The following is a 26,078-nucleotide window of genomic DNA, read 5'->3' as shown; positions in this document are numbered from 1 at the left end:
TTGTTTTTGGATGGATATCTTGGGTCCATCTGGTGTAATGTGTTGTTTAAAGCCAGAAGACCTTAATATTAAAGTAGGATAAAGCTACCTACCTCATCACTGTTCTGAAGATTAAATCATTATAAACGTATATCTACGTATATATGTAGACACCCAAATATATAAATGTACATAGCAGCACTTACCTGGATCTTTATATGTATTTCTGGTACCATACCATGAGGGGAGAAAACCCAATGCCTAGGGTACATATGGTCATGGTGGCATAACTGAATTCAACTGTAGGCTGCTTTTTATATATATGTTCAAATTATATTGAACAATCATCTTTGACGTACAGGCTTCTCTTCTTTTGTAGGTAGTGGATGTAAGTAGAGACGGCAAAGAAGAAGTATTCTATGGGCCTACACTCCCTTTTGCTTCCAATGGAATAGCTGCATGCTTCCTTCCAGCTCCATATTTCACATGCCCTAACCTTCAGACTCTTCAAGTGCCTCATCACAGAATTGGGACCATCTGAAAGGCAATGCTTTGTTAATAACTATCATGAACAGAAGAAAAGTTTCATTTTTGGATACTGGGCATGAAAAGACTCAGTGCTCAATGCTTCCTTGTTTTGTTTTATAGCTCTTATATTCAGATAAACATTAGCAAAAAATGAACAGTTTTCTAAAACACATTACTGAAAACTCCTGTCACCCTTCTCTTTGTGGGTCAATATACAGTATATATGACTTTTACTGTGGTGTAGCTTAGTACCAACTTAATGGTCCATAATTGTTCCATGGGTCTTTAGAGCCTTCGTGTATACTTTTTCTAAATCAGTGCTGTCTAGGAAAACAGGACAATGTTAGTAAGGAATTTATTTCACAAGTACAGTCCTCAGTGGTCTTTAAAAAAAAAATTCGGTAGTTAATTTCCTTCCTACTTAAACCTGGGTTTGTAATTTTTCTTTTAAAAATTTAACATTATGCAGCCCCACTTGGTATAGACTCAGCATTATGACATTATAAAATTTTAAATGCCATATTTTATTCAAGGTAATACGAATAATAGAAGTACATCAGAACAGCAGTTGGAATACCCATATTTTTTGGCTTGGTTAGTCTGTGACCTTGGGTGAGGTGCTTACCTTTCTGTACTTGTTTTTCCACTTTTTAAGGAGGATAATTATTGATTTCCATATGAATTCAGAAGAATTTTGTGAAGATTAGGGAAATGCTAAGTACTTTGCTGAAGAAAAAAGTTACTCAAATTACAAGGTATTTTACAGTGTTTAGAAGCTTGTAACTGAAAGGGGAGGTTATTTTTGAAATTAAATAATTACTAAATAGAACTTGAAACACATATTGTGGAATAAATGATTCAAAAAGCATGTGAAAAATATGCTAATTAGGAAAAGGGGAGTTTACCAAAGCCAAAGATTCCCAAGTCTGTACAAATTTCTTGCTTCAAATAATAATTTAAACTTCTCATTTAAACTCATTTAGTGAAAAATGACATTTAAGCTCAAAAAAAAATTAGTTATACTAATTTTGGCACCATAAAGTGCTCTGACATAAATCTGAACCTAGACTTCGTAATTCTAATAAAAGTTTTTCCACTTTGTTAAAGGTTATGTCAATCTTGAGGACTTGTGGGATTCTTTTCCACCACCAATACATATTTTATTACTACAAATTTTTAATAATGCATAAGAATTCTTATTTAGGTGAGGTTTTTGGATTTGCTTTGTCTATAAGCAAAAATATACACATAAAACTCAATCACCTTTGAACATAAATTCAAGAAGTATAACATGAGTTTTTCCCTTTTCTTGTTAGGATCTAAGTCACCTTTATAAAAGGGAGACTATGCTTTTTCCTTCAGCATAGTTTAATTATTCAGCAATCTTTATCTTATAGAAAACTGTCCTTTTATGGATGGAACCACTTTTAGTAATCAGAAGTGAATAAAAACATAAACCCTTTTTAATTTTAAATACAAAATTCACTAACTTTATACATTGTTATACCTAAAATTTTTAATTTCCAAATAATAAGTAATCTGGTCATTCAGATTAAAGAACAGAAGGAGAGACTAGGGGTAAGGGGAAAAAAAAGTGAATAAAAAACCTTCCAGAGATTTAGCCAAAAAATCTTGAGTATTTTTATAGTTCTGAAAAGTGCAAATTGATGTTGTTCCTTGATATCAAAGAGGGTCTTTAAAGGGTATAAATCATGTAAACTAAATATTTTAAATGCCTTACCAAGTCAGGAAAATGACTCCAGTATTTGAGGTAGCTTTCAACAAGAACTGGAGCAAGAAGTATTTCAGATTTACCAAAATTTCTACTTGACAAATGAATTTACTTCCAGCTGTTTTTACCTTATAAAAACCATTACATTTAAAATCCCAGATCCTATATCCAATGAATGAAAGGGAAATGGTCTAAAAATAAGCTTGCCTGACTGATAATGGAAAGGTAGCCTGAGATTACTCCTGATATTTTCTGTATACACTTCTAACTATTCATTTAAAACAAATTGGCATATTATTATCAAACCCCTTCTTGGTGAAATTTAATGTGTTATTCACTAATATTACAGAATTGAATGCAGAGAATTTTAAAGTTTTGCATAGTTTTTGAAAACATCTTTTATGCTGTAGCCAGAGAATAGAATCCAAAGTGCAACATTCCTCTCTGAGGAAAAATAAAATGCTGAACACTTATGATTAGATCATTCTCCTCAAATTATTAAGAGCTAATAAAAATTCTAGAAAACTATGCTTGGTCATATAAAGCAAATTCCATTGAAACTATTCAAATATATATTTTCCATGTAAGTGGCCTATCCTTCATAATTCATCTTCCATTTTTACTCTTCAGAATTATAGACCATATTGTATTTGTAGTAAAATTAAATTAAATTTCCATTGGGAGATCATGAAACTTCCACCACCTAAAACAGCTACTTCAAGAGAAGACACGGTACCAGATAAATATTAGCAGAATGTTCCTTTGTGTAGGAGGAAAAGCGAGCAAAGACATTTCTTTTTTTTTTTTTTAATTTTTTTATTTTAATAAACATATAATGTATTTTTATCCCCAGGGGTACAGGTCTGTGAATCGCTAGGTTTACACATTTCACAGCACTCATCATAGCCCATACCCTCTCCCCCGAAAGACATTAATTTCCAAAATAATATGTTTGTAAAGTACAGTGAAATTCCTTAGAACCTTCATAACAAACTACCTATTAGGTTGCGATTAGGATATTTTTCCTGCTTTTTCTCTTCATATTTTCCTCACGGTTTAACCACATGTATACTGTATCCTTTCCAGCTATTGCAATAACTGAAAAACTCTCTATTGTTTTACCACAGAGTATAAAATAGGAATAAGATAGAAATTATTCCTCGAGGCAACATGGTTCATTTTTATTTTGGTTTTCAAATAGTCAATCTGTCATAAAAAAGAAGTGGAATAATCATGGATGCAGTGTAAAGTATATACATTAAAAAGGTATATACCATTATTATAGGCATAATTAACTTATAAACATGAAAATACAATAAGAACGTCCAGAAAGCACAATTCACAGATGCAATAAGTTGGATAACTGTTAGCACACCACGAACTTTAACAAGCAGATTATTTAGTTCTAATCATGAGGTACTTATTTTGGTAAACTTAGCAATATAGATTATCAGAGAATCAAAATACAAATCTTATATCTTATTAAATATGTGAAAAAATATGCTAACTTTGCTAGCTTCCCAAACCAACTGTTTCAAGCGAACAAAGCATGGCATTTATATTGGCATACTATACACTTGACTGACAAGGTAGTATTTTTAACCCTAGAAGGAGCAGGCAGGAGATCAGTTTTTGGAAAATATAAGGTTTACATAAACTTTACAGGAATTTAGGGAAGATAGGTTTCCTACAGGTCTTTCCCAATTGCAGAAGTTTATCAAATTTTTATGTAACAGATAATCCTAACAAAGGGGAAGTAAAAATGAAAACTGTCAAAGATTCTGTTAAAGTACATGTAATTCTTTAAGAAGGAAGTAGTTTTAAAAATTTGTGATGAAGTATGGAAAAAGATAATGGGTAAAGTACACACAACCTGCAGATACTTATTTTTTTTTTATATAGATGTCCAGGTAGAAAAAGTCAAATATGCTTAGGAAAAAATATGCTAGGAATAGATAAAGATACAAAAGTTTTAAAGTATGAAACTGTTCTAATGCAAATGAATTCAACACTGAATGATTTTTGTACAGAGAGCATATTCCATGTTTTTTACTCCCCCATGAAAACCTAATTAAATGTTCAATTAAAATTTAAATCATAACCAAATCTGAATGTCTAATAAAGTCCTCCTATCGTGCTGTTGTCCTTCAATCATCTCTTTTACATTTCATCTGTATATTTTACGGAAATTATTTGACTGGAATAGTCATGTATCTAAAATACATTTTAACTGTCTTCCTATTTCGGTGTCTTAAGGTTAGGTTTCTAGAGAAAGGGTAGTATTTTATGCTGGCAAACTGAATGAGGCTCAGAGTGTAGAATGAACATGGCATTCAGATATTCGAAGGCAGTCTAGTCCCCTGCTTGAGCTTGAGTTAAATTTGCACAGAAAAGGCAGAGTCAGATGGCAGAAAGTCTCCTGACTGAAGAGCTTGAATATCAGTTTACTGACAATGGGAATTAAGTGGATGTCCTTGAGTAGAAAAGTAACAGGAAGAAAGTAATATTTTAGAAACACTAATGTCAGAACTGTGTGAGGTTAAATTGCGGGAAAGGAGATCAGAGATAAGGAGATAAGGAAGAGATCCACAGCAGGCAGTAGAAAAAACGTTTGGGACGCACGGAAGGCAAAAAGAAAAGAAGAGCAAAAGCCTGTACTGGTGATCAACCGAGAGTGGGGAACAAGTAAGAATCCAAGTTGCTTCTGAAGTTTCAGGACTAAATGACGTGGGAAAATAGTGTCTTCCCTGGGTGGAAAAGAAAGGCAGGAGCTAGTTTAAAATAGGCGACAAGCGCAGCTCGACAAGTTGCCTTGAGATTTCTGGAGGTTCCACCCAGAGGGGTTTGAGAGAAATTAGGCTCGTGTTATCAAGTCTCAACTGGAAGAATGTTGAGACAGAGCGAATGAAGCACCAGATCTTACCACTGGGGACAAGAAAGAACATGATGGTGCTTTCAAAGTACAGTATGTAGGAAGGAGCAGTATCACTGAAGAAGGGCTGAGAAGATAAAGGAAAATACCCACGTCAGGTTAAAGAACATGACAAACGAGAATGTAGTCACAGATTTCAGCAAAAGAGAATGGCTTACATTACAGAGGGGGAAGCAGCAGCCCTAGAGATGACAGGGTACTTAGGGGATTAAGTGATGGGTCAGTGAAGATTTTCAAGGAAATGAACTAAGTAAAAAAATTTTTTTTCAACTTAAAAAGACAGCATCTTTAAAATTTTACTTATATATAAATAAACACACATGTATATACACATATAAGTATCATCATGGATTTTTTTGGTTGTTACTTATTTTTAAAGAACAAACTGTTTATTCTTAGGGTCTGCAGATATATATCCCAATGCATGATTCAGAAGCAGCTTTTCTCAGCCTTAAACATTTCATATTCTAAGGAGTGAGATTCTCAAAGACATCAATCTCACTTGGAAAATAAAAAAATATATATACATATATACACACAAATAACTCCTTAAAAAGCATCACTTTAAACAGATTAAACTTCATTTGCTGAAACTTGCAAAGTGATATAAGTTTAATAAGTCACTATCATAATGAAAAGAAACTCATTGCTATGAAGTCCATTAAGTTACTTTACTTAAAGAGGGTTTTATTCATTCTATTTGTTGACATAATGACAGCTGACCTGGGGGTGGGAGGGACAGACTATTTGTATGTCATGAAAACAACAGATACTCCTTTAGGATTCATAGATAAAAGGAGATGACTAATAACTAGAGTTCACTGATTGTAATATATTTCATTTTCAAAGATACTTCTTGACTCAGGAAAGGGAGGAATCAGAAGCATGATAAAGAATAGAGTCTCAAGAAGAAAACAGTTATTTCAAGGTTAACAAACATAACATGTAAGACATAATTTGAAAAAAAGGTGAATATAAGAAAGAGAGGAACAATATTGAGGTGTTCTTTACGTTTGTGCACGAATAACTAGTAATCATGTCTATATGCCTCATATAGAACACATCACCAATATAGTTTCACATACATTATTCCACTGATTCTTACCAAAACACTATGAAATAGAAAAAGGAATATTATTATTTTTTCCCCAAGGAGAAACTCAGGCTCAGCAAGATTAAGTAACTTGCTGAAGTTTACAACGCAGAGCTGGGATTTAGACCTATGTGGGTTCCCAACATCAGGACTGGAGTTCTTTTCCCAAATAATGCTCACCACAGAAAGGAGTCAAGGACAAGAGCCCAACTGGTAAAGTAAAAATCTCTATGAAATACTCAGAGTTAAGACACAAGAGCTGCTAAAGGAACTAAACTGGTTCCCTATAAATACGTAAGATGTGAAATTATAAGAGTCTCTAACTGAAGAGCAAGGAGATAAATCAGCTGACTTCTCAGACCTCTTCTGTTAATTTGTAATCTTAAGACTTTTCAGAATATTCTTTGTCTTTTCTTAAAAGCTCTTAGTTATCCTCCTGATATGTCTTTTCATCAATTTCCAAAAAGAAAGATGAGTAGAGGGAAAAAAAATCTGGCAACTGTTGGAACCACTGCTGGTTTAAATTTAAAACATTTTATATACTATCGGTATATTCATTTCGCCAGACTCAGCCTCATTCCTCACAGAGTTAAGCATGTTGGGTATTTACTAACTTGCCTCACACATGGTATAACAAAAGATGACAAACATATATCCCATCTCCTGAACTCCCCTTTCATAAAAACCAGCATAGAATAGCCAGGTAATCTGAAAACAAACAAACAACAACAAAAAACCCCAAACATCATATTAAAACATGACTTGGAAGAAACAGAACAAACACAAATCACTCACAAGGCAAAAAGTCACATTACGGTGACAAGTCCCTGGATCACCCACTGCAGACCTTCATAGACATTCACAGAGACACTCCCAGTTAGAAAAACTTACTTTAAATTAGTTTAACTAAAAACTCTTCAAGAGACAATTTTGCCAACTTCGAAAGATCCTATAATACACGTATTTAACTTTTATTTCCTTGTTTATGTTTTTTATACTTACAGCTATGTAAGGAAAAAAATCCTAGAAAGTATTTCTAACAGAACATTATATAACTGCAGTGCAAAGTGGCTTTAGGTAGTGACAATGAATAGAGAAGCAAAGCACAAAATATATTAGGTATTATCACTCTCCAGTCTCTGCATTTCATCTTGACCCACCTGTCCTAGGTGAGATAAAAGTTTGCTATAGGCCTCCCTGTTTAAGAAAAAAAGAAAAGGTAGATATATTTATTAACTTTTCCATAATTTTCATGTAAGTATTTACAAATTCAGTCTACCTGAATATCTGTCCACGCACATGTGCACCCACACTCTGTGATTAAAGTACTTTGATTCTTTAACAAACTTGGAACATGTGAATTCTCATGAGTGCTGCCTCCTCCAAAACAACCTCTTCAGGAACTAAGGATCTATTTCCATGGTGTTGCATTATTGCACACCATTCAGCACAATTTGAAATTGGGTTGTAAGACTATATGAAAAAAAGGCCCATTACTGTTATGACCCAAATCCATATTATCTAGTTGGGTCACTCTTATTCACTGGATACACATGATGTAGTTGATTCAGTATACAGAGCGTCTCTCAAAGGGTAGATCTGCCACCACTGATTTTATACAAAAACAAGACACCTAAGGCTCTAAAGCCCCCTTCCCAATGAGGAGCACTGAATGAGTTTTGAGCAACAGAGGCACTGCTAAAATATAGTTTTTTGTTTTTTTTAAATTATTAACATATAATGTATTATTTGTTTCAGGGGTACAGGTCTGTGATTTATCAGTCTTACACAATTCACAGCGCTCACCATAGCACATACCCTCTCCAATGTCCATCACCCAGCCACCCCAACCTTCCCACTCCCCTCCCCTCCAGAAACCCTCAGTTTGTTTCCTGAGATTAAAAGTGTCTTATGGCTTGTCTCCCTCTCTGGTTTCATCTTGTTTCATTTTTCCCTCCCTTCCCCTATGATCCTCTGCCAAATACATAGCTTTCTAAGGTGCTCACTTTGAAAAGAACAGTATGTGAATGGATATGTCAATCATACTATGGAAACGTTCATTAGCTCAAAGAACCCACCCAAAATTTTTAGGAATGGGGAAAATAAGCGATCTCCAGAAAATGAATCTATAGATTTTTATAATCATTGCCCAAAGAATGTAATCAAATGATCCAAACATACCTTTGTGCAATATTTCTGCCAAGGCCCCATTTCCGCTCTGAATCCTTCAGAGACTGAGTGAGGGTAGAAAGCAAGTTGATAACAACCTGCTGGTCCAATGCTGCTACTGTTTCTAAAATGCCGTAAATCTGATAATCGTATCTCATACCATAATCCTGGATAAAATGCCTGGAAGTAAATCAAGTTACATAGGATTACTTCTGGGGAAGTTCCTTGGGCTGGTATCTATATGACAATCAGCTGTAACCTGAATGCAAGAAAGATCATTTCACATAAGACTACCTTAAGAATCCAGATGCCCTAAGAAGACAATTTATAACACTTAAAAATAAGGACAGAAATGGCTTATTTCAGTGTGACCAGAAAGATGGCATAGGTAGGAAAAGGGAAGAGCTGCAATCCCAGGAGGGAGAATAAGGAGGAAAATCTAGTCCCAGGAACTTTGCTGCTATTCTTTGTGCGTCAAAATCTGAGCAGTAAGGACACGGAAAAAGTGAGTCCAGTTTCTATATCTTAGTACTTCATATTTCTGTATAAATCAAGCAATATTTTTATGAGAAAAGCAAGTTATTCATAATATATATTTTTATATTCCTTAAATGAACAGGCGATTTTAGAACCACAAAAAGCCTTTATAATAATAATAATAATAATAATATGTTTTAACCGTATAATTTCCACTCTCTCCTCCAACAAAATAAGAATGAAGATTGCATGTTTGTTGTGTACAATTTATTAACAAACATGCAATCTTCATTTGTATAAAATCCTTTCTCCCCTCTTAGGGTTTTATAGGGTTTTTTCTTTTCTGGGCGGTTTTACACTTCTTACAAATCCACTATTTATTTCATGTGATCACAATTTAAATAAATTGTAACCAATGGACAAGTGCCAATGATGTGATGAGAAACAAACTGAGGAATCAAAGATCCAACATAGAAGAAAATGGATCCATGTTATTTATCACAGTAGTGCTAGGGCAGAGATATGTATAGTAAAAATGAACTGGTAGAAATTGTGAGACATATTTAAAAATACTGCTCTAACAGAAAGCACAAGACTCTAGAGGCGGCAAGGCAGGAAACAACAACAAAACACAAAACACAGAAAACAATCCTCCAGTTGCATTATTGTTCTTGGGAACCAACATCACATCTATCCTATACAGTGTATGCTTCACAGCTGAAATACAATGACGCCTTCTGGGTCTACAGTATCTAAAGCAGGTAAGACAACCAGTGACATGTACTTCTACACTGGATCCTGAGTAACATGTTTAGCAGCTCTGAGGGCCTGTGCACCTGTTGTCATGACCCACATCCCCCCATTTTGTCTCTTCAATACATGCAGGAGTCTTCATCACCATTCTCAGGTGAGTTCAAGTCAGCTTGCTCATCTTCCTCCCTGGCACTTTTGTCTTTTTTAATAAAACAACACAATGTAACAAAACTATGGCCAAAAAATATAATAATTGAAATACTATAACAAGTAGTAGCACATTATGTTTTGGATAATTAGTTATTTGAAAAACATGTTGGCTGTCAAATGGCTGGCAATAGTCCCCTCAGCAGTTGGCATATTTTCCAGTTACCTAAACACAGAAGTCAGCTGGCCGGCAGGCTCTCCCTCTGACCCCACTTGGCAGGCTTTTACCATGCATTGCAGGTTCTCTGTGGCCAGCCTTTTAACTAGAAGGAAAAATTATAGCATTACACACTGTGTCTGAATTGACCATCTGGATCCTCATTTTTATGAACACTCTTAATTTAGAAAAATATGTTGTTTTCTTAAAGTTTATACAGCCTTTTTGTTATTTTTCAAAATGAAATAGTTATGAGTTTTTGTTTTGTACTTGTGTATCTCCCTATCTCCTTAACTCCCATTCTAAGAAAATATAAAAATCTTGAGTCTATTTTTTATAAGCTGATAACTGAAAAAATACATGTGAAGACAGGTCTCCTAGAAAGAACCCATATTCAAAAACGTTTTATCATCCTAATCCTGCAAGCAGTTACATACTGACAAAAGATAGCCTGTAATTCTTCAGCTGAGTTAGAGAAGCAAAGCAGAATGACTTTTTTAAAACTCATAGGTATATTCCCCCCCCAACAAATTAGAAACCACCAACAATTTACCTTTGTTCAAAATTAGTCAAAGACACACACACACACACACACACACACACACACACAAATCAACTATTTGTGATGCTATCTTCCTTTCAAAAAACAGAGCAAAGTTACAAAAAGAACAGTTGTATTTTTAACTATTTAATCAAGTCATTTAAAATTGTGCATTTCTCCATACAAATGGGAAAAAAATCAAGAGGAAAAACAGAAAATTCAGTATGTTCTAAATGCTACTAAATTTTTGTAATGTTTTTGGCACATTAAATATAAGTAGCTGGGGAGAAAGTGCTTTGTTTATGAATAAAAATAATTCAGAAACTATAATCCATTATAGCAGGAGAATAAAACAGGATACATATGAAGTTCAATTAATTAATATGTACTTAGTAATATTCTCAATGGCATGAGGATGGTGAATAAAGAAGATGGAGCATACTTGTCTTTAATGAACAAATAACGCCGCATATTAAGATACAGTTCTGAAATCAGTATAATTGGTTCTTCTTAAAAGAAATTTCCTTGAAAAACTCCAGAAGCTCTTTTGTGGGAGAAGTACTAGAATATCAAGAAATGGCCTTCATAGAGAATTAACAGTAAGCATTGGGTTTTTTACAACAGTTTTATTGAGGTATAATTCACATATCATAAAAACCAATCTTTTAAAGTGTACAATTCACTGATTTTTAGAAAATTCACAGAATTGAGAAGGCATCATCACTGCCTAATTTCAGAGCAATTTCATCACCTCCCCAAAAACCTTAACTTACTAACAGTCATTCTCTAATTTCTTCCTCCCCAGCCCCTGGCAACCACTAATCTATGTTTTGTCTCTATGGATTTGACTCTTCTGGAAATGTCTTATAAACAGAATCATACACCATGTGTTTTTTTGTTTTGTTTTGTTTTGTTTGTTTTTTTAAGATTTTATTTGAGAGAGGATGTGAGTTAGCGGGGGGAGGGGAAGAAGGAGAGAGAGAAAGAGAATGTCAAGCAGACTGGGCACTGAGCATGATGCCTGACATGGAGCTCGATCTCATGACCCTGACATCATGACCTGAGCCAAAACCAAGAGACAGATTATCAACCAAGCCACTCAGGTACCCCTCCGCATGGTCTTCTGTGACTGTCTTCTTTTTACTTAGCATACTGTTTTAAAGGTTTATCCATGTTGTAGAAGGTATCAGTACTTTATTTCTTTTGAAGGACAAATAATATTCCAGTGTATAGATATATCCCAAGTTGTTTATCCATTCATTGGGGGATGGACATCTGGGTTGTTTCCTTTTGGAAGCTATTATGAATCAAGCTGTTATGGATCAGTGTTACATGTGTTTTTTAAAGACAACTATTTGCCACCTTTATTTAATTGAACTGAACTTTTTTAAAAAATGGAGTTTTTTTTTTAGTTTTTCTTTACATTAACAGCTTTATTGTCATATAATTCATTCTGTACAATTCACCCATTTAACATGTACAATTCTGTGATTTTTTATATAGTCACAGAATTGTAGAACCATCACTAAAGCCAACTTTAGAGTCTTTTCTTTACTTTGAAAAGAAACCTGATGGTCTTGGGACGCCTGGGTGGCTCAGTCGGTTAAGCCACTGCCTTCAGCTCGGGTCATGATCCCAGGGTCCTGGGATTGAGTCCCATATCGGGCTCCTTCCTCAGCGGGGAGCCTGCTTCTCCCTCTGCCTCTGCCTGCCACTCTGCCTACTTGTGTTCTCTCTCTCTCTCTCTGACAAATAAATAAATAAAATCTTTAAACAAAACAAAACAAAACAAAAAAAAACCTGATAGTCTTTAGCTATCACTCCTTATTTTCTTATATACCCTAAAAGCAACCCCAAATCTACTTTCCATCTCTACAGATTTCATATTCTGGACTTTTTATATAAATGGCATCATATAATATGTCGTCTTTTGTAACTGGCTTCTTTCACCTAGAATAATGTTTTCAAAGTTCATTCATGTTGTGTAGCATGTAGCAATCCTTAATTCCTTTTTATGGCCAAATAATACTCCCCTGTATGGATATATCACATTAAAAAAAATCTATCTGTCAGCTGATAGACAGTCTACCTTTTGGCTACTATGAATAATACCGCTATAAACACAAACTTCTGTGTGTACTTATGTTTTCATTAATGTTGTCTATGTATCTAGGAGGAACACTACTAAGTCACAAAGTAACTCTATGTTTAACTATCTGAGGAATGACCAGACTATTTTCCCAAGTGTCTATACTATTTTACATTTCCAATAACAGTAACTGAGGATTCTGATTTCTCCATGTTTTTGACAAACGTTGTTATTATTATCTGACTTTTCCATAATAACCAACCTAGTGAGTATGAAGTGGTATCTCATATCTCATGTGGTTTTGATTTGCATTTGCACTTGCATTTCCCTGATGACTAAGGATGTTGAGCACCTTTTCAGGTGCTTATAAGACATCTGTTTCATTCTTTGGAGAAATGACTATTCAAATTCTTTGCCTATTTTAATTTTTTTTTTAAATTTACTGAATTATAATAGTTTATATATTGCAGGTACAACTTCTTTATCATATAAATGATTTACAAATATATTCTTCCATTCTGTGGGTTATTTTTTACTCTCTTGATTGTCCTTTAAAGCACAAAAGTTTTTAATTTGGATTAGTACAATTTATCTCTCTTTCTTGCCTTTTGCTTTTGTTGGTGTATCAAAGAAGTCACTGACAAATCCACAGTCATGAAGATTTACTACTATGCTTTTTTCTATGACTTTCATAGTTTTATCTCAGACATTTAGATCTATGATGTACTTTGAGTTAATTTTTGCATACGGTGTGAAGTAAAGATATATAACTTCATTCCCTTGCATGTGGATATCCATTTGACCTGGCATAATTTGTTGAAATACTATTTTCTCACCACTGAATCATCTTGGCACCCTTGTCAAAAAAAAAGTCCATTGACCAGACATATGGGTTTATTTCTGGACTCTCAATTCTAATCCACTGACCTATGTCTTTCTGCTAGTACCACCTACTGTCTTGAGTACAGTTGCTTTGTACTAAAGTTTTGAAATTGGAAAGTGTGTCTTCCAACTTTGTTCTTCTTATTTTTTTTTTAAAGACTTATTTATTTGAGAGAGAGAGCATAAGCTGGGGTAGGGGGAGAGGGAGAGGAGGATAATCTCAAACAGACTCCTTGCTGAGCATGGAGCCCAATATAGGATTTGATCTCCTGCTCCTGAGATCATGACCTGAGCCAAAACCAAGAGTCAGATGGTCAACCAACTAGGCGACCCAGGGCACCCCTGTGCTTTTTCTTTTTTTTTTTTTTTTTTTTTTTTTAAAGATTTATTTATTTATTTATTTGTCAGAGAGAGAAGCGAGAGTGAGCACAAGCAGACAGAGGGAGAAGCAGGCTCCCCGCCGGGAGCAAGGAACCCGATGCGGGACTCGATCCCAGGACACTGGGATCATGACCTGAGCCGAAGGCAGCTGCTTAACCAACTGAGCCACCCAGGCATCCCACCCCTGTGCTTTTTCAAGATTGGTTTGGCTCTTCTGGAGTTACACTGTATTTGTAGATCAGTTGGGGGAGTGGCACTACCTTAATAATATTACTTCTGATCCATGAAATAGAATGTTTTCCCATTTATTTAGATATTCTCTAATTTCTTTCAATAAAGTTTGGTAGTTCTCAGATCTTAAGGTTATATTTCTCTTTTTTAAAATGTATTCCTACTTGAGTTTTTTTAAAAAATGCTATTATAAAATGGAATCATTTTCTTAATTTCGTTTCCAGATTTTCATTGAAAGTATATGGAAATGCAAAAAAAAAGTATATAGAAATGCAATGTCTTGTTTTTGTATCCTGTAACCTTGCTGCATTTATCAGTTCTAATACCTTTTATTGGAGTGCTTAGGATTTTGTATATACAGGATTGGATCATCTACAGATAGGAATAGTTTTACTTCCTTTTCAATCTAGATGTCTTTTAATTAATTTTCCTGTCCTGAGTAGGACTTCTAGTACAATGCTGGATAGAAGTGGCAAGAGTGGACATCCTTGTCCTGTTGCTAATCTTAGGGGAAAAGCATCTAAGCCTTCACCATTAAATATGATGCTAGCTATAGGATTTTCGTAGATGACCTTCATCAAACTAAATCATTTCTCTATTTCCAGTCTGTCATTATGTAATATTCCTCTTTATTCTTGATAATTCTACTTGTTCTGAAGTCTGTTTTGTTTGAAATTAATATTAGCCTCTACAGCTTTGTTTTGAACTGTGCTACCATTTTTCTTATCCCTTTACTTTTATCTGTGTCTTCATATTCGAAGTAGGTTTCTTGTGGGTAACATATAGTTGGGCTTTGTTTTTTATCCACTGTCAGTCTCAGTCATTTAATTGGCTTATGTAAAGCATTCACATTTAAAGTGATTATTGATATTGCTAGATTAACAACTACCATATATGTAACTTTCCTATTCATTGCACCTGCTCTATTTTTCTAATCATCTGCTTTTTGTCTGCTTTCTCCAAAGGTTTTGTTTTGTTTTGTTTAAGGAGACTCCACACACAGTGTGGAGCCCAGTGTGGGGCTTGAACTCATGAACCTGATAAGGGTCAGTCTGTTCAGATTTGTTTTCTTGTTGTGAGGGTAGGAGTGACGACTTTCAAGCTCTTTACATGTTGAAGTGGAAACCAAAAATCCTCTCAACTATTACCACTGAACTGTCTTTTTCTCCCTTCATTTCTCTCGTTTTTTTCTTCTTATATTTTGGTACTCTCTTGTCAGATGCAATTTTAGAGTCATTAAACATAGCAACCCCTTTATCATTATAAACACCTCTATTTCTAGTTATTGATTTTTCGGTCTACTGTCTATTTTGTCTGATATTAGTATAGCTACTCCAGCTTTTTATGGCTATAGCTTGCAGTATGTATTTTTTCTTTCCTTTTACTATTTTAATCTTTGAATCTAAAGTGTTTCCTGCATAGAGGATACAGTTTGATCTTTTTATTTTGATCCATTCCAGTGATCTCTACTTTTGATTAGTTTGTTTGGTCCTTTCAAAACTATTGTTACTGTTGATATTAGATGGATTTACATCAGTCATTTTACCATTTGTTTTCTAAATGTCTTTTTTTTCTCTCATCTCCTTTACTGCTTTTGTTTTGCATTATGTGCATATTTTAAAACACAGCATTTTATTTTCTTAAATGATTTTTCATTGGTTTTGAGTTATTTTCTTAGGAGTTGCTCTAGGCTTACTGTGTACATCTTATCAGAGTTTCAGATTTACATGAATTTAATTCCAGTGAAATACAGCAACATTATTCTTACATAACCTTTCCCTTTCCCATGCTATTGTTTTTATACATATTACCTTTGCAAATGTTACAAACCCAACAATACTTAGTTATTTTTATTTTATATAATTTTATGTCTTTCAAAGAAGCTAAAGAAAAAGAGAAGGAGAGCAAGTCTGTATTTTTGCTTTCATGACACTAACCTTACTGATCATTTCTGGTTCTCTCATAATTGTTCCTATCTAGCTGAGTTAATATCTGGAGTCATTTCCTTAGCCCAATACAGCTCTGCTCCCACCACCTCCTTTGTACTGATATTGATAAATATACTACATATCTATGTTATAGGCCCAGTCATACGTTATGTACATATTTTTTTTATATATCATTTTATACAGCTGCTTTTTAAAGCCATCAAGAGAATAAACATAAAGAAATATATATTTATTCTGTCTTTTACAATTACATAATTGCCTTACTGGTTTTCTTTGTCTTGTGTGGGGTCACTTGACTTTCGCTCTGAAGAATTTCCTTTTTTATAAGGCTGGTCCACTAACAAATTCTCTCAGTGTTTATCTGGCAATTTTTTTTTTTTTTTTTTCTGGCAATGGTTTTATTTTATCTTTACTTCTGAAAGGTAGCAGTTTTGCAGAATAGAGGATTTGTGGTTGACAGCTTTTTCTTTGATCACTAAGTATTACCCCACTGCTGTTGGCCTGCATTAATTCTGCTGAGAAGTTTTTTGCTGATCTATCCGGGGTTCTGTGGTAAGTGATGAGTCATCTTTCTCTTGATGTCTTAAAGATTTTCTCCTTGCCTTGGCCTTCAGCATTTTTACTATGATGCATCTCACTGGGGAATGTTTTGGGTTTATCCTATTTGGAATTAGCTGAGCTTCCTGAATGTATAGGCTACTGTTTGTTAATAAATTTGGGAAGTTTTCAGCCATTATTTCTTCAAATATTTTTTCTGCTCTCTTCTGCCCTCTTTTGGCATTATATGTATTATGGTGCACTTAACGGTATCCCACATTTCTCTAAAGCTCTGGACATTTTTCTTCACTCTTTTTTTTTTTTGAGACTGCATAATCTCTAGTCATCTATTTTCAAGTTTGTTAATTCTTTCTTCTGCTAATTCAAATCCATTCGTGAGCCCCTCTAGTGAACTTTTCAGTTTAGCTCTTGTACTTTTTAACTTCATAATCTCCATTTGGTTCTTTTTCATAATTTCTATCTCTTTACTGATATTCTTTATTTGATGTGACAGTATCATCATACGTTCCTTTATTTTGTTAATCATGCTTTCCTCGAGTTCTTTGAACATACTTATAATGGCTACTTTGAAGTTTTTGCCTATTAAATCTAGGATCTGATTGCTCTGACAGTTCTGTTGCCTGCTTTTTTCCCATTATATGGATCATACTTCTGTTTCTCTGCATGTCTTGTAATTTTTTTTTTGTTTGAAGTTGGGCATTTTTTAGTGAAGGCTAGTCTCTCCAACTCCCCGTGAAGTCTCTAACATTGCCCTAAGCTGGTACAACCTTGGGTATACCCAGATTCTCCATTCTAAGGCAGTGATTTTGACAGGGCCCCCTTTGTCCTGTTTTCCGATCACACCCAGCTGTGACTCTCTACTAATCAAAGCTGATTACTCTATTGTTTTTTATAATGTCCAGGGGTAGAAACTGCATTACAGACTATCTAATCAAGTTCAGGCTTTTCTAAAAGGACAATTTCTGGGGGCAGTATTTGAGATTTGTTCTGATCCAAGGGCTCTTTGCAGCTGTCTCTTTCACCATTCTCTCACCAAACTAGACTGTCTATAGAGTAGCCTATATATCCAATGACTCTATTATATTCTCCTACCTACTATCACCACAAACTCCACTGTATTTGACTGCACCCTTAGGCTTGAACTTTTTCACACTGATTTGCAAATGAAGTCAGTTCCTTTGGGAAAGATTCAGGAGTTTTCTGCTCTATGGTCTGCTTCTCCTCCCTCTGGCTTCTATCAGGCAAAATCTCAGAGGCATGGCTCTGGACATACCCATACAAAGGCTGAGTACTTGTGGAAGGAGAGGCAGCAGCCCCAGGCATCCTTAACTTGCTTCACTTGGCAGCAATTCATACCTTTAAGCTGTGGCAAGGATGACTGGGACTCTGATATTCTCAGTGGTGTTATATTCCGTGTACTACATGCATCCCACTAGCAGGGGCTGAGGGAAAGAACGGAGCCCCCACTTCTAAGCCACACTTGCCTGGAATATAAGCGTCAGGTAGCATGGGGGCAGGATGAGAAATAGTGACATCCTACCTCTCAGAGGATGATAGCCCTCCTACGGGGAGCTGGGCAGACAGAAAGCCCTAGGTTCTTGGATCTACCAGTCTGAAGTTAGAGTTTCTGTCTTACTGAGCTGGGAGAAGTGAAGAAGGAAGTAGTCTTGGTTCAAATACCATAGACTCCTGCTGCTTTACCAAGTTTTAGCACATTTTCTTAAATAAATGTTTCTCCATTTGCTATATACCCTTAGGACTATTTTCAGAGAATTTAAATTATTTCTTTTAAGTAATTTCTACCAGTTTTGCTGGGGAGCAGGTCAGCAGAGCTCCTGACGTTATCATGCCAGAAGTGGAATTCTTTTAAGTTCTTGAGTACAGGTTTTTGAGTGGATGGTATATTTAAAATGCTCTTGGGCATATACCTAGGAGTGGCCTTGTGGAGTCATTTAGCAACACTAACTCTCTGTGATTTTACAAATTATTCCTTTAAACATTGAGACTACAAGGAGAGCAAGGATTACTTTAAACATTGAGACTACAAGGAGAGCAAGGATTACTTTAAACATTGAGACTACAAGGAGAGCAAGGATTACTTTAAACATTGAGACTACAAGGAGAGCAAGAATACAAGGAGAGCTACAAGGAGAACAAAAATCTCAGCCACACACACAAATCTGTGTTTAATATTGCTTCCTCAGCTAATGAAGACAGCAATGCAGAGACAGGCAATTCTGCATTCTACCCATCTGGAACATGGGATGCACTCACCAGCTAGATGTGAGCAGCCAAATTCACCTTCCACATCCTGGCTTCCTTCCTGATAAGTATCACTATCACCAAAACAAGAGGCTAGCTAACATTTCATACTGTCTGCTCTGTCTCAACAAATTTTGTCTTGTACACCACAACAGGCCTTCACTGAAAGTATGCATAAGTTTTCGATGAGGACAAAATTTCTAAAGAAGACTCTGGGGTCCATCTGGGTGTTTTTCAATACAGAAATGCTACTACCAGGTAAGGGCATTCTATATTAACACACAACAACATTTTTTTTTGTAAAACCAAACTTGGGAGCAGGGAAAAAAAACAAAACATTTTAATTATTAAAATAAATATAGAGTTAAACAAAATATGCATAAATTTGAGTTAAAACAGAAAATTTCAAAGACCTATTTGAGCTTTCAGCTACCACTTTGGGCGCTGCCCTCAGATTCTTCAGGATACACACTGAACTCACTTATCACAGCAGTTAGACGTACTTAGGTAGAAGCATTTGAGGAGCCCTGCCCTGAACAATCACATTATAATGATAACACACACACACTTACACACAAAGCCTCCTATTTACATTAAAAACTCCTTCAGGATAGAACTATGGCTACTATTCTGCATATTCTCAATAAGCTTATTAAAGCAGGCTACTCACAGTGGGGATGAAATAAATGATATTTTAAAGTGATCCCTAGCAGTAAGGCTGATGAGACTGAAAACAAAAGGACGAGGATCAAAGGATCCTTACAGGTTTGCCTGTGAAATCAGCTTAGATTTTCTGGCAGAAACCTGAACAGAAGAACTTACGCTGACCCCTCACCACATGATATGTGAGAAGTTGATTTAATACTGCAGTCAGATTAAACAAATACTCTTTAAAAGGTTAACAAGTCTAATCAGAGAAGGAGCCCTTAAATAAACTGTTTGCCTTGGGGGAAAAAAACAAAACAGAAGTAAACTACGCTGAAACATGTCGGTTTTTAACCATTTTATCATGCTCAACCTCAGCTATCCGCTGGAGTTTGTTTTTTAGCCACAATGTATAGAAACTGATATCACATAAAGAAAAGTACGACAAACACAGATTCAAACTAACCTTGGGGTTCACTGACCAACACTAAGCATTTTAAGACGCCAGGGAGGAGCAGTTCAACCTCAGAAATGTCTACATTCGTTTCTTTGAAAAGCTGCAGGATGAAGGCCAGAACAGATGCTAAGCGAGGAGGGAGCAAAGACCCTTTAAACTCAAAGTAGGACTTCCTAAAAAGAAGCACAATTTTGTTTTTACTTCTGGTTAAAGTTTCATTGAGCAGAAACACATGTCATACACTTCAAAGATACCAACAAATTTTAAACCCCAAATTAATAAAGAACAATTTTTTAAAAAAAATGTGTATTTTACCATGTTATCCTCAAACATAAAAATTTAGGAGCAACAATTGCGCAACCTTGTTGTATTTTAAGGGCCAAAGAAGAATACAGACATAAACTAAATTTAAAAAACCTGATCTTTAAATGAACTTAATCAAAACCCAAACAAAAACCTAATTGTTAATTTGTTTTTTTTTCCTTTCTAATATAAGCCCGATTTCCTCGATCAGCTCCTCAACAATGCAACATTTTCTTTAATGTCAAATTTGCATAAAGAAATCTCTCCTCACATTTATTTATTTAGGGATTTGGGAAGGGTTTATTTTTCCAAATCAATAAGATGACTGTCCTAGGAATTAACTTCCCATTTCAGCTCTACCTCTTTCCTTCTTTTAGGAGGTAAAAAAAAAAAAAAAAATCAGAGGTAATTTAGTATTTAATATTTTCTCTCAAAGCAAAACAAGTTTTAGCATTATAAGTCAACAGAGATCATAAAGATAAATTTATCTTACTCATTTTTATATCTCTACCTCTTAAGCATGTGTTGGCTCATAATAGGTATTCAGTGTACATTTAAGTGAATAAATGAAAGTGGGAATTGCTCAGTTTCTAAAAGGTCTAGACAACATGAAAAATTGTCAAATACAGCTGAATCTAAGTCAGACATCCACATGTATTTGCAAAGCAATAAAATTTGCCAAAATGAGCCATGGAAATTACTAAGGATTATAAAGTCTTTTTTTTTTTTTTTTTAAAGATTTTATTTATTTATTTCTTAGAGTGAGCACAGGCAGAGTGGCAGCCAAAGCAGAGGGAGAAGCAGGCTCCCCGCTGAGCAAGGAGCCCGATGCGGGACTCGATCCCAGGACGCTGGGATCATGACCTGAGCCGAAGGCAGCCACTTAACCAACTGAGCCACCCGAGTGACCCAAGGATTATAAAGTCTTAAAGGGCAGGAACTATGTCTTCACCATCATATCTACTCCCTATAGTGGCTTCCAAAAATTCCCTATCAGTGGATGCATTCAATCTTTGAGGACAAAGGTTTTGTCTTTTTTGTTCACTGTTGAATCCCTAGACTAAACATTTATGTACACCTACAGTATACCAGGTACAAGTATAAGAATGGAAAGGTAAACACGGTCTCTGAAGGCAAGGGGCTCATTGTCTAGTGGAAAATGTGGACAAGCAAAAAAATAAAATAAAAAGGTTACTATAATATAATGTGATAGGTGCTTTGAAAATAACCCAGGAATTCTCAGAGATTCAGAGTAAGGAGCCTTAACAAAGATGGGGAACTGCAGGAGTAGAGGAGGATGGAGGGATATTGTGGGTTTGGCTGCAGATCACTATAATAAAGCGAATGTCACAATAAAGTGAAATGAAGTTTTTGGTTTCTCTGTGCATAGAAAACCTATGTTTATGCTGTATTGTAGTCTAGTAAGTGTGCAACAGCATGATGTCTGAAAAGACAATCTATATACCTTAACTTAAAAATACTTTATTACTAAAAAAAACTGCTAACCATCATCTGAGCTTTCAGCCAGTTGTAATCACTGAGCACAGATCACCATAACCAATAGTAACCAAAAAGTTTGGAATATTGTGAGAACTACCAAAATGTTAACACAGAGACATGAAGTGAAAAATAATGTTGGAAAAATGGTGCCAACAGACTTGCTGGATGCAGGGCGGCCGCAAACCTTCAATTTGTAAAAAACAGTGTCTGTGAAGTGCCATAAAACAAGGTATGACTGTATATCACCGCAGCATCTTCAAGTTTATAAAACAAATTTCATAGGAAGCTAAATACTCCATGAAGACAAAGAAATAATTTTTATTACTGAATCTTCTGCTGCAGTTAAAAGGTAACAGAGAACCCAAGAGGTTTCATTTATGCATCTAATAATAAAATGAAGTCATTAAGACAGGAGACTAACAAAACAGGACTTCTTAGTGCTTCCTTATTCATATTCGCATTCATTTTCTCACTTACTCTCTTTTTAAAGATATAAATAACGGGGGCTCTTTGGTGGCTTAGTTGGTTAAGCGACTGCCTTCGGCTCGGGTCATGATCCCAGAGTCCTGGGATCAAGTCCCGCATCAGACTCCCAGCTCCCTGGGGAGTCTGCTTCTCCCTCTGACCTCCCCTCTCATGCTCTCTCACTCTCTCTCAAATAAATAAATAAATAATTTTAAAAAGAATATAAATAATGTATTTTCTATAGTAGAAAATACGCTTACTGTTTATCTGATAAGAACTAAGAAAATATGTACCTTTAGGCCATATATAAGGAAAGTAACAGCTATATAGAGAAAACAAGCTATTTAAAGAGCATTGACTCAGGCTGCCATGAGCAAAAGTCATTTTAGTAAGTTCTTAGATAATGTTTCTCAGGGAAAATGAAAGTTTCCAAACTACCAGCATCCTAAGGGTTGTCAATACTTTGGGGATGCTTTGTTACTTTTTAATAAAGTTTAGTACATTGTAAATGCCATTTGTTTTTAATATTTAGATATACCTTATGACTTGTACGATGCATTTCTTTAGAAGTGTTATCACTGGAACAGCAGCGGAGTTTCTCAATGCCAACAAAACAGGGTGTTGTCCGAGACCTAAGCCATGCGGTGAAGCTGGAAGAAACCGCCCAATGTACTGCTCAATAACACTCCCTAGCAACTGGTTCAGATAGGCATTTGGATTTTGGGACTGACCACACACGATACATATGCCCTATAGGAGTAAAAAGAAAAGAAATAGTAAAAGGCAAAGCTAAAAAAAAAAAAAAAATATATATATATATATATATATAAAACTTATTAGTCCCTAGCATTAACATTCATGTCAGAATGTGTCACACAATCCACAAAGACATGGCCCGACATCAACAGGTGATGTTAATATGAGGCTCAGGGAATTGCTGAGCTTGGGTGAGATCTATGCTGTGGTATCTAACCAAACATGTGTGCCTTTGGGGTGTACGCAAATGAATTAGGGGAGAAGTACAAGAAGACAAAGGAAGCTTCCTTCTTCGTCTCATACCCAGAGAACATGACCACCACACTCATCAACCACATTTATGTGTAATTTCAAAGTAATAAAATACATTTTTAAGTCATTTTTTTTTAAATGTAGGTACTGGTCATTTACTTGAGTGACACTACAGAATTCATACTAAAAAATATTCCATGGTAAGAAATGTGATATATTAAAAGAAAATTGACATAAGGAGAGAAATACAGAAGAATACAACTCTGATTAATGACTATTTTAAGAGTTTCATATGTCATACGCTGTGCCATGTGCTTTATAGCCTTTATTTCATTTAAATTTCTTAAAAAGTCCAATGAGTTGGTATTATCACATCTCTGATTTTATAGCTGGAGAAACTGAGGTTTAGAAAAGTTAAGAGATCTGTTGATTTAATCCCTATTTGTATAGAAATTAACAAAGTTAACAAAATAATTCCATGTGCATTATAGTATTTGATACTTAGAAACAATGAAACCAATACCCTGAGAAACAGAAATATTTTTCTGCCAATGTTACTAAATACTGCATATTACTAAAATATAGACAATCACCAACACAATGACAAATCATGTGCTAAAAGTTCATCTATAATTTGGTACTTTGTGATTAGCAATGTGTTTTCCTAGAGAAGTAATTAAAATGTTTATGTCAGGCGCCTGGGTAGCTCAGTGGGCTCAGTGGCCTTCGGCTCAGGTCCTGATCCCAGGGAGCCTGATTCCCTCCCTCTCTCTCTCTGCCTGCCTCTCTGCCTACTTGCGATCTGTCAAATAAATAAATAAAATCTTAAAAAAAAAAAGAAAAGTAAAGAAATGTTTATGTCTCCATTTTAGCTATAAATAAGATTATTTGTAATAAAAGTAGCATAGATCTGTTAAGACACTATCAAACAACTGGGGGGAAAAAGCAATGAACACCCTCTACCCAGTTTCTTCAATGTTTTTGTTTAAAATCACATTATTAGAAGATGAAGAAGTAAAACATGCGTATATTCTGAAAACTTGGAAGACAGATGAGTACCTTTAAGAATTTAAAGGCATTGCTCTAAGTAAATTCTGCCAAACAGATAAATTTACCAAATTTTTCAGTTATCCACTTACGAAGTTTTTCTTTTTGTTTTTTTTTAATTAGGCTCCACACCCAACATGGGGCTTGAACTTACGACCTTGAGATCAGGAGTCCCATGCTATAACAACTGAGCCAGCCAGGCATCCCCAATACAAATTCTTGTTGTACTATTTTGGCGTAAGGGGGCCACAGAGAACACACTTTTCAGACTCTCCTGCTGCCCAAGATTCTCCCCACCCACATTCCCTGATTGGCAACACTTTATCTTTCTGCTAGCAGACCAGCTAAACTTTATTATGTTATTACTAATACAAAATTAAAAAGTCAACTTAAAGCTTCTTAGAAACTGTAAAAATCTGTTTAAGAAAATCCATCTGTGGAAAAGACTGCTTATTACCTAATCAAATTCTGTTCTCCCTTTCTTCCTCAAGCTTCCCTTCCTGAACCCCAAATTAAGAAGCACTTATCTTCAGTATGAGACACTAATGAATAACAAAGTACGCTTCCAACTCTGTGCTTTCCCCTGAATGACAGATCAATATTTCCAAGTGCCTACCTAGATATTGCACAGCACCTCAAATGAAAGCTGTTCAGATATCGATCATTACCTTCATCCCTACATCTCCAGAATTGCCCATGTTAGTGAGCCACACTACTATCTGCATAAGCAGCCACTCGGGAATCTAGGAAGCATTCTATTTCTTTCTGGTGCTGTGCACCATTCACGCAGCAAATATTTTTAATCAGACTTCCTAAATGTTTCTACAGTCTGCTATGTGAGTTCTGTACCTACTGGCTTTGTTCGAAACCTTCAGAAAATGAACTACTCATTGCCTTCCAAGTCTTCAACATAACCCCCATACCAGCTTAGATGTTGCCACCAGCATCACCTTGCTAACATGTAAATATGATATGTCACTCCCCCTCCCCTATTCGAAATCCATCCAAACCCATCAACCATGCATTCAAATCCCCACGTAAAAGAACAAGTCCAGACTTCCGAGTGTGGCATGTGGAGCCTTCCAGTGTATGGCTCCTCCTACATGAGTGTCCAACCACAACAGAATTATCGGCTCTTCCCCAGCGTGTCGTACTTTCTTAAAGCTCATGCCTTTTACCGGCTGTTCCCTCTGACAGGACTGGTCCTTCAACTCTGACCCCCTCTGCTCCTTTACAGCTCATCTCCTTTACGGTATCTTCTCTCACATCTCTCATCGCTGTCTGGCTCTAAGGCAAATAAGGAGCACACTACCGTGTCTATGCTAGTCTGCCTCCTGTCTCAACTTTAATTGCTCCTTGGGACACTTTGCCTCTTCCATTTTTGTTTTCAAACACAAAAGGAATTTAGAACTTGCTTAACAGAAGTGCTACAGGTACACACATACATGAGAGGACAATGGATGGTTTTCAAATCTGCAATTAGGATACTGTTTTAAGGCAGAGTTTAATTTCTTCTTTTAAACATGCACACAGCCACACTCTACCTGGAGATACAAAGGAAGGCTCTTCTGAATTGCAGTCAGCATAGGTGCAGGCAGCTCCTTCTCCTGCTGTAGCACGGTGTGCGGCAGCAGTAAACAATCTATGATCCGGAATAGGAGTTTCTGCGCTTTAGAGGTGGCGAAGATCTGTGCCCAAGATTTAACGAGAATTCCTGACAAAGAAGAGGAGTA

The 26,078-nt window shown here is 35.6% G+C and overlaps 2 protein-coding genes across 8 annotated transcripts in view; one reads left to right on the top strand and one right to left on the bottom strand.

Moving 5' to 3' along the window:
* Window positions 1-520, top strand: part of KLHL32 (kelch like family member 32) — a gene marked incomplete at both ends in the record, with an annotated part of 191,901 nt that extends 191,381 nt beyond the window's left edge. For all 7 annotated transcript variants that reach the window (XM_080806597.1, XM_080806596.1, XM_080806595.1 and 4 more), the window contains one exon: window positions 359-520. In XM_080806597.1, coding sequence (XP_080662723.1) covers window positions 359-520 — 162 coding nt within the window. The remainder of the gene's footprint in view (window positions 1-358) is intronic.
* Window positions 521-7,143: 6,623 nt separating this feature from the next.
* MMS22L (MMS22 like, DNA repair protein) overlaps window positions 7,144-26,078 on the bottom strand; it is a gene marked incomplete at its 5' end in the record, with an annotated part of 123,969 nt that continues 105,034 nt past the window's right edge. The window contains 6 exons of the mRNA XM_080806338.1: window positions 7,144-7,461; window positions 8,446-8,613; window positions 10,037-10,133; window positions 20,032-20,195; window positions 22,829-23,040; window positions 25,890-26,059. Of these exons, the coding sequence (XP_080662464.1) occupies window positions 7,380-7,461; window positions 8,446-8,613; window positions 10,037-10,133; window positions 20,032-20,195; window positions 22,829-23,040; window positions 25,890-26,059 (893 nt within the window). The 3' untranslated portion in view covers window positions 7,144-7,379. The remainder of the gene's footprint in view (window positions 7,462-8,445; window positions 8,614-10,036; window positions 10,134-20,031; window positions 20,196-22,828; window positions 23,041-25,889; window positions 26,060-26,078) is intronic.

This window comes from Martes martes (assembly GCF_963455335.1).
Source record: "Martes martes genome assembly, chromosome: 6".
NCBI lineage: Eukaryota > Metazoa > Chordata > Mammalia > Carnivora > Mustelidae > Martes > Martes martes.
Note: the sequence above shows the minus strand (reverse complement) of the source record. Positions and strands in the feature narration are given on the sequence as shown.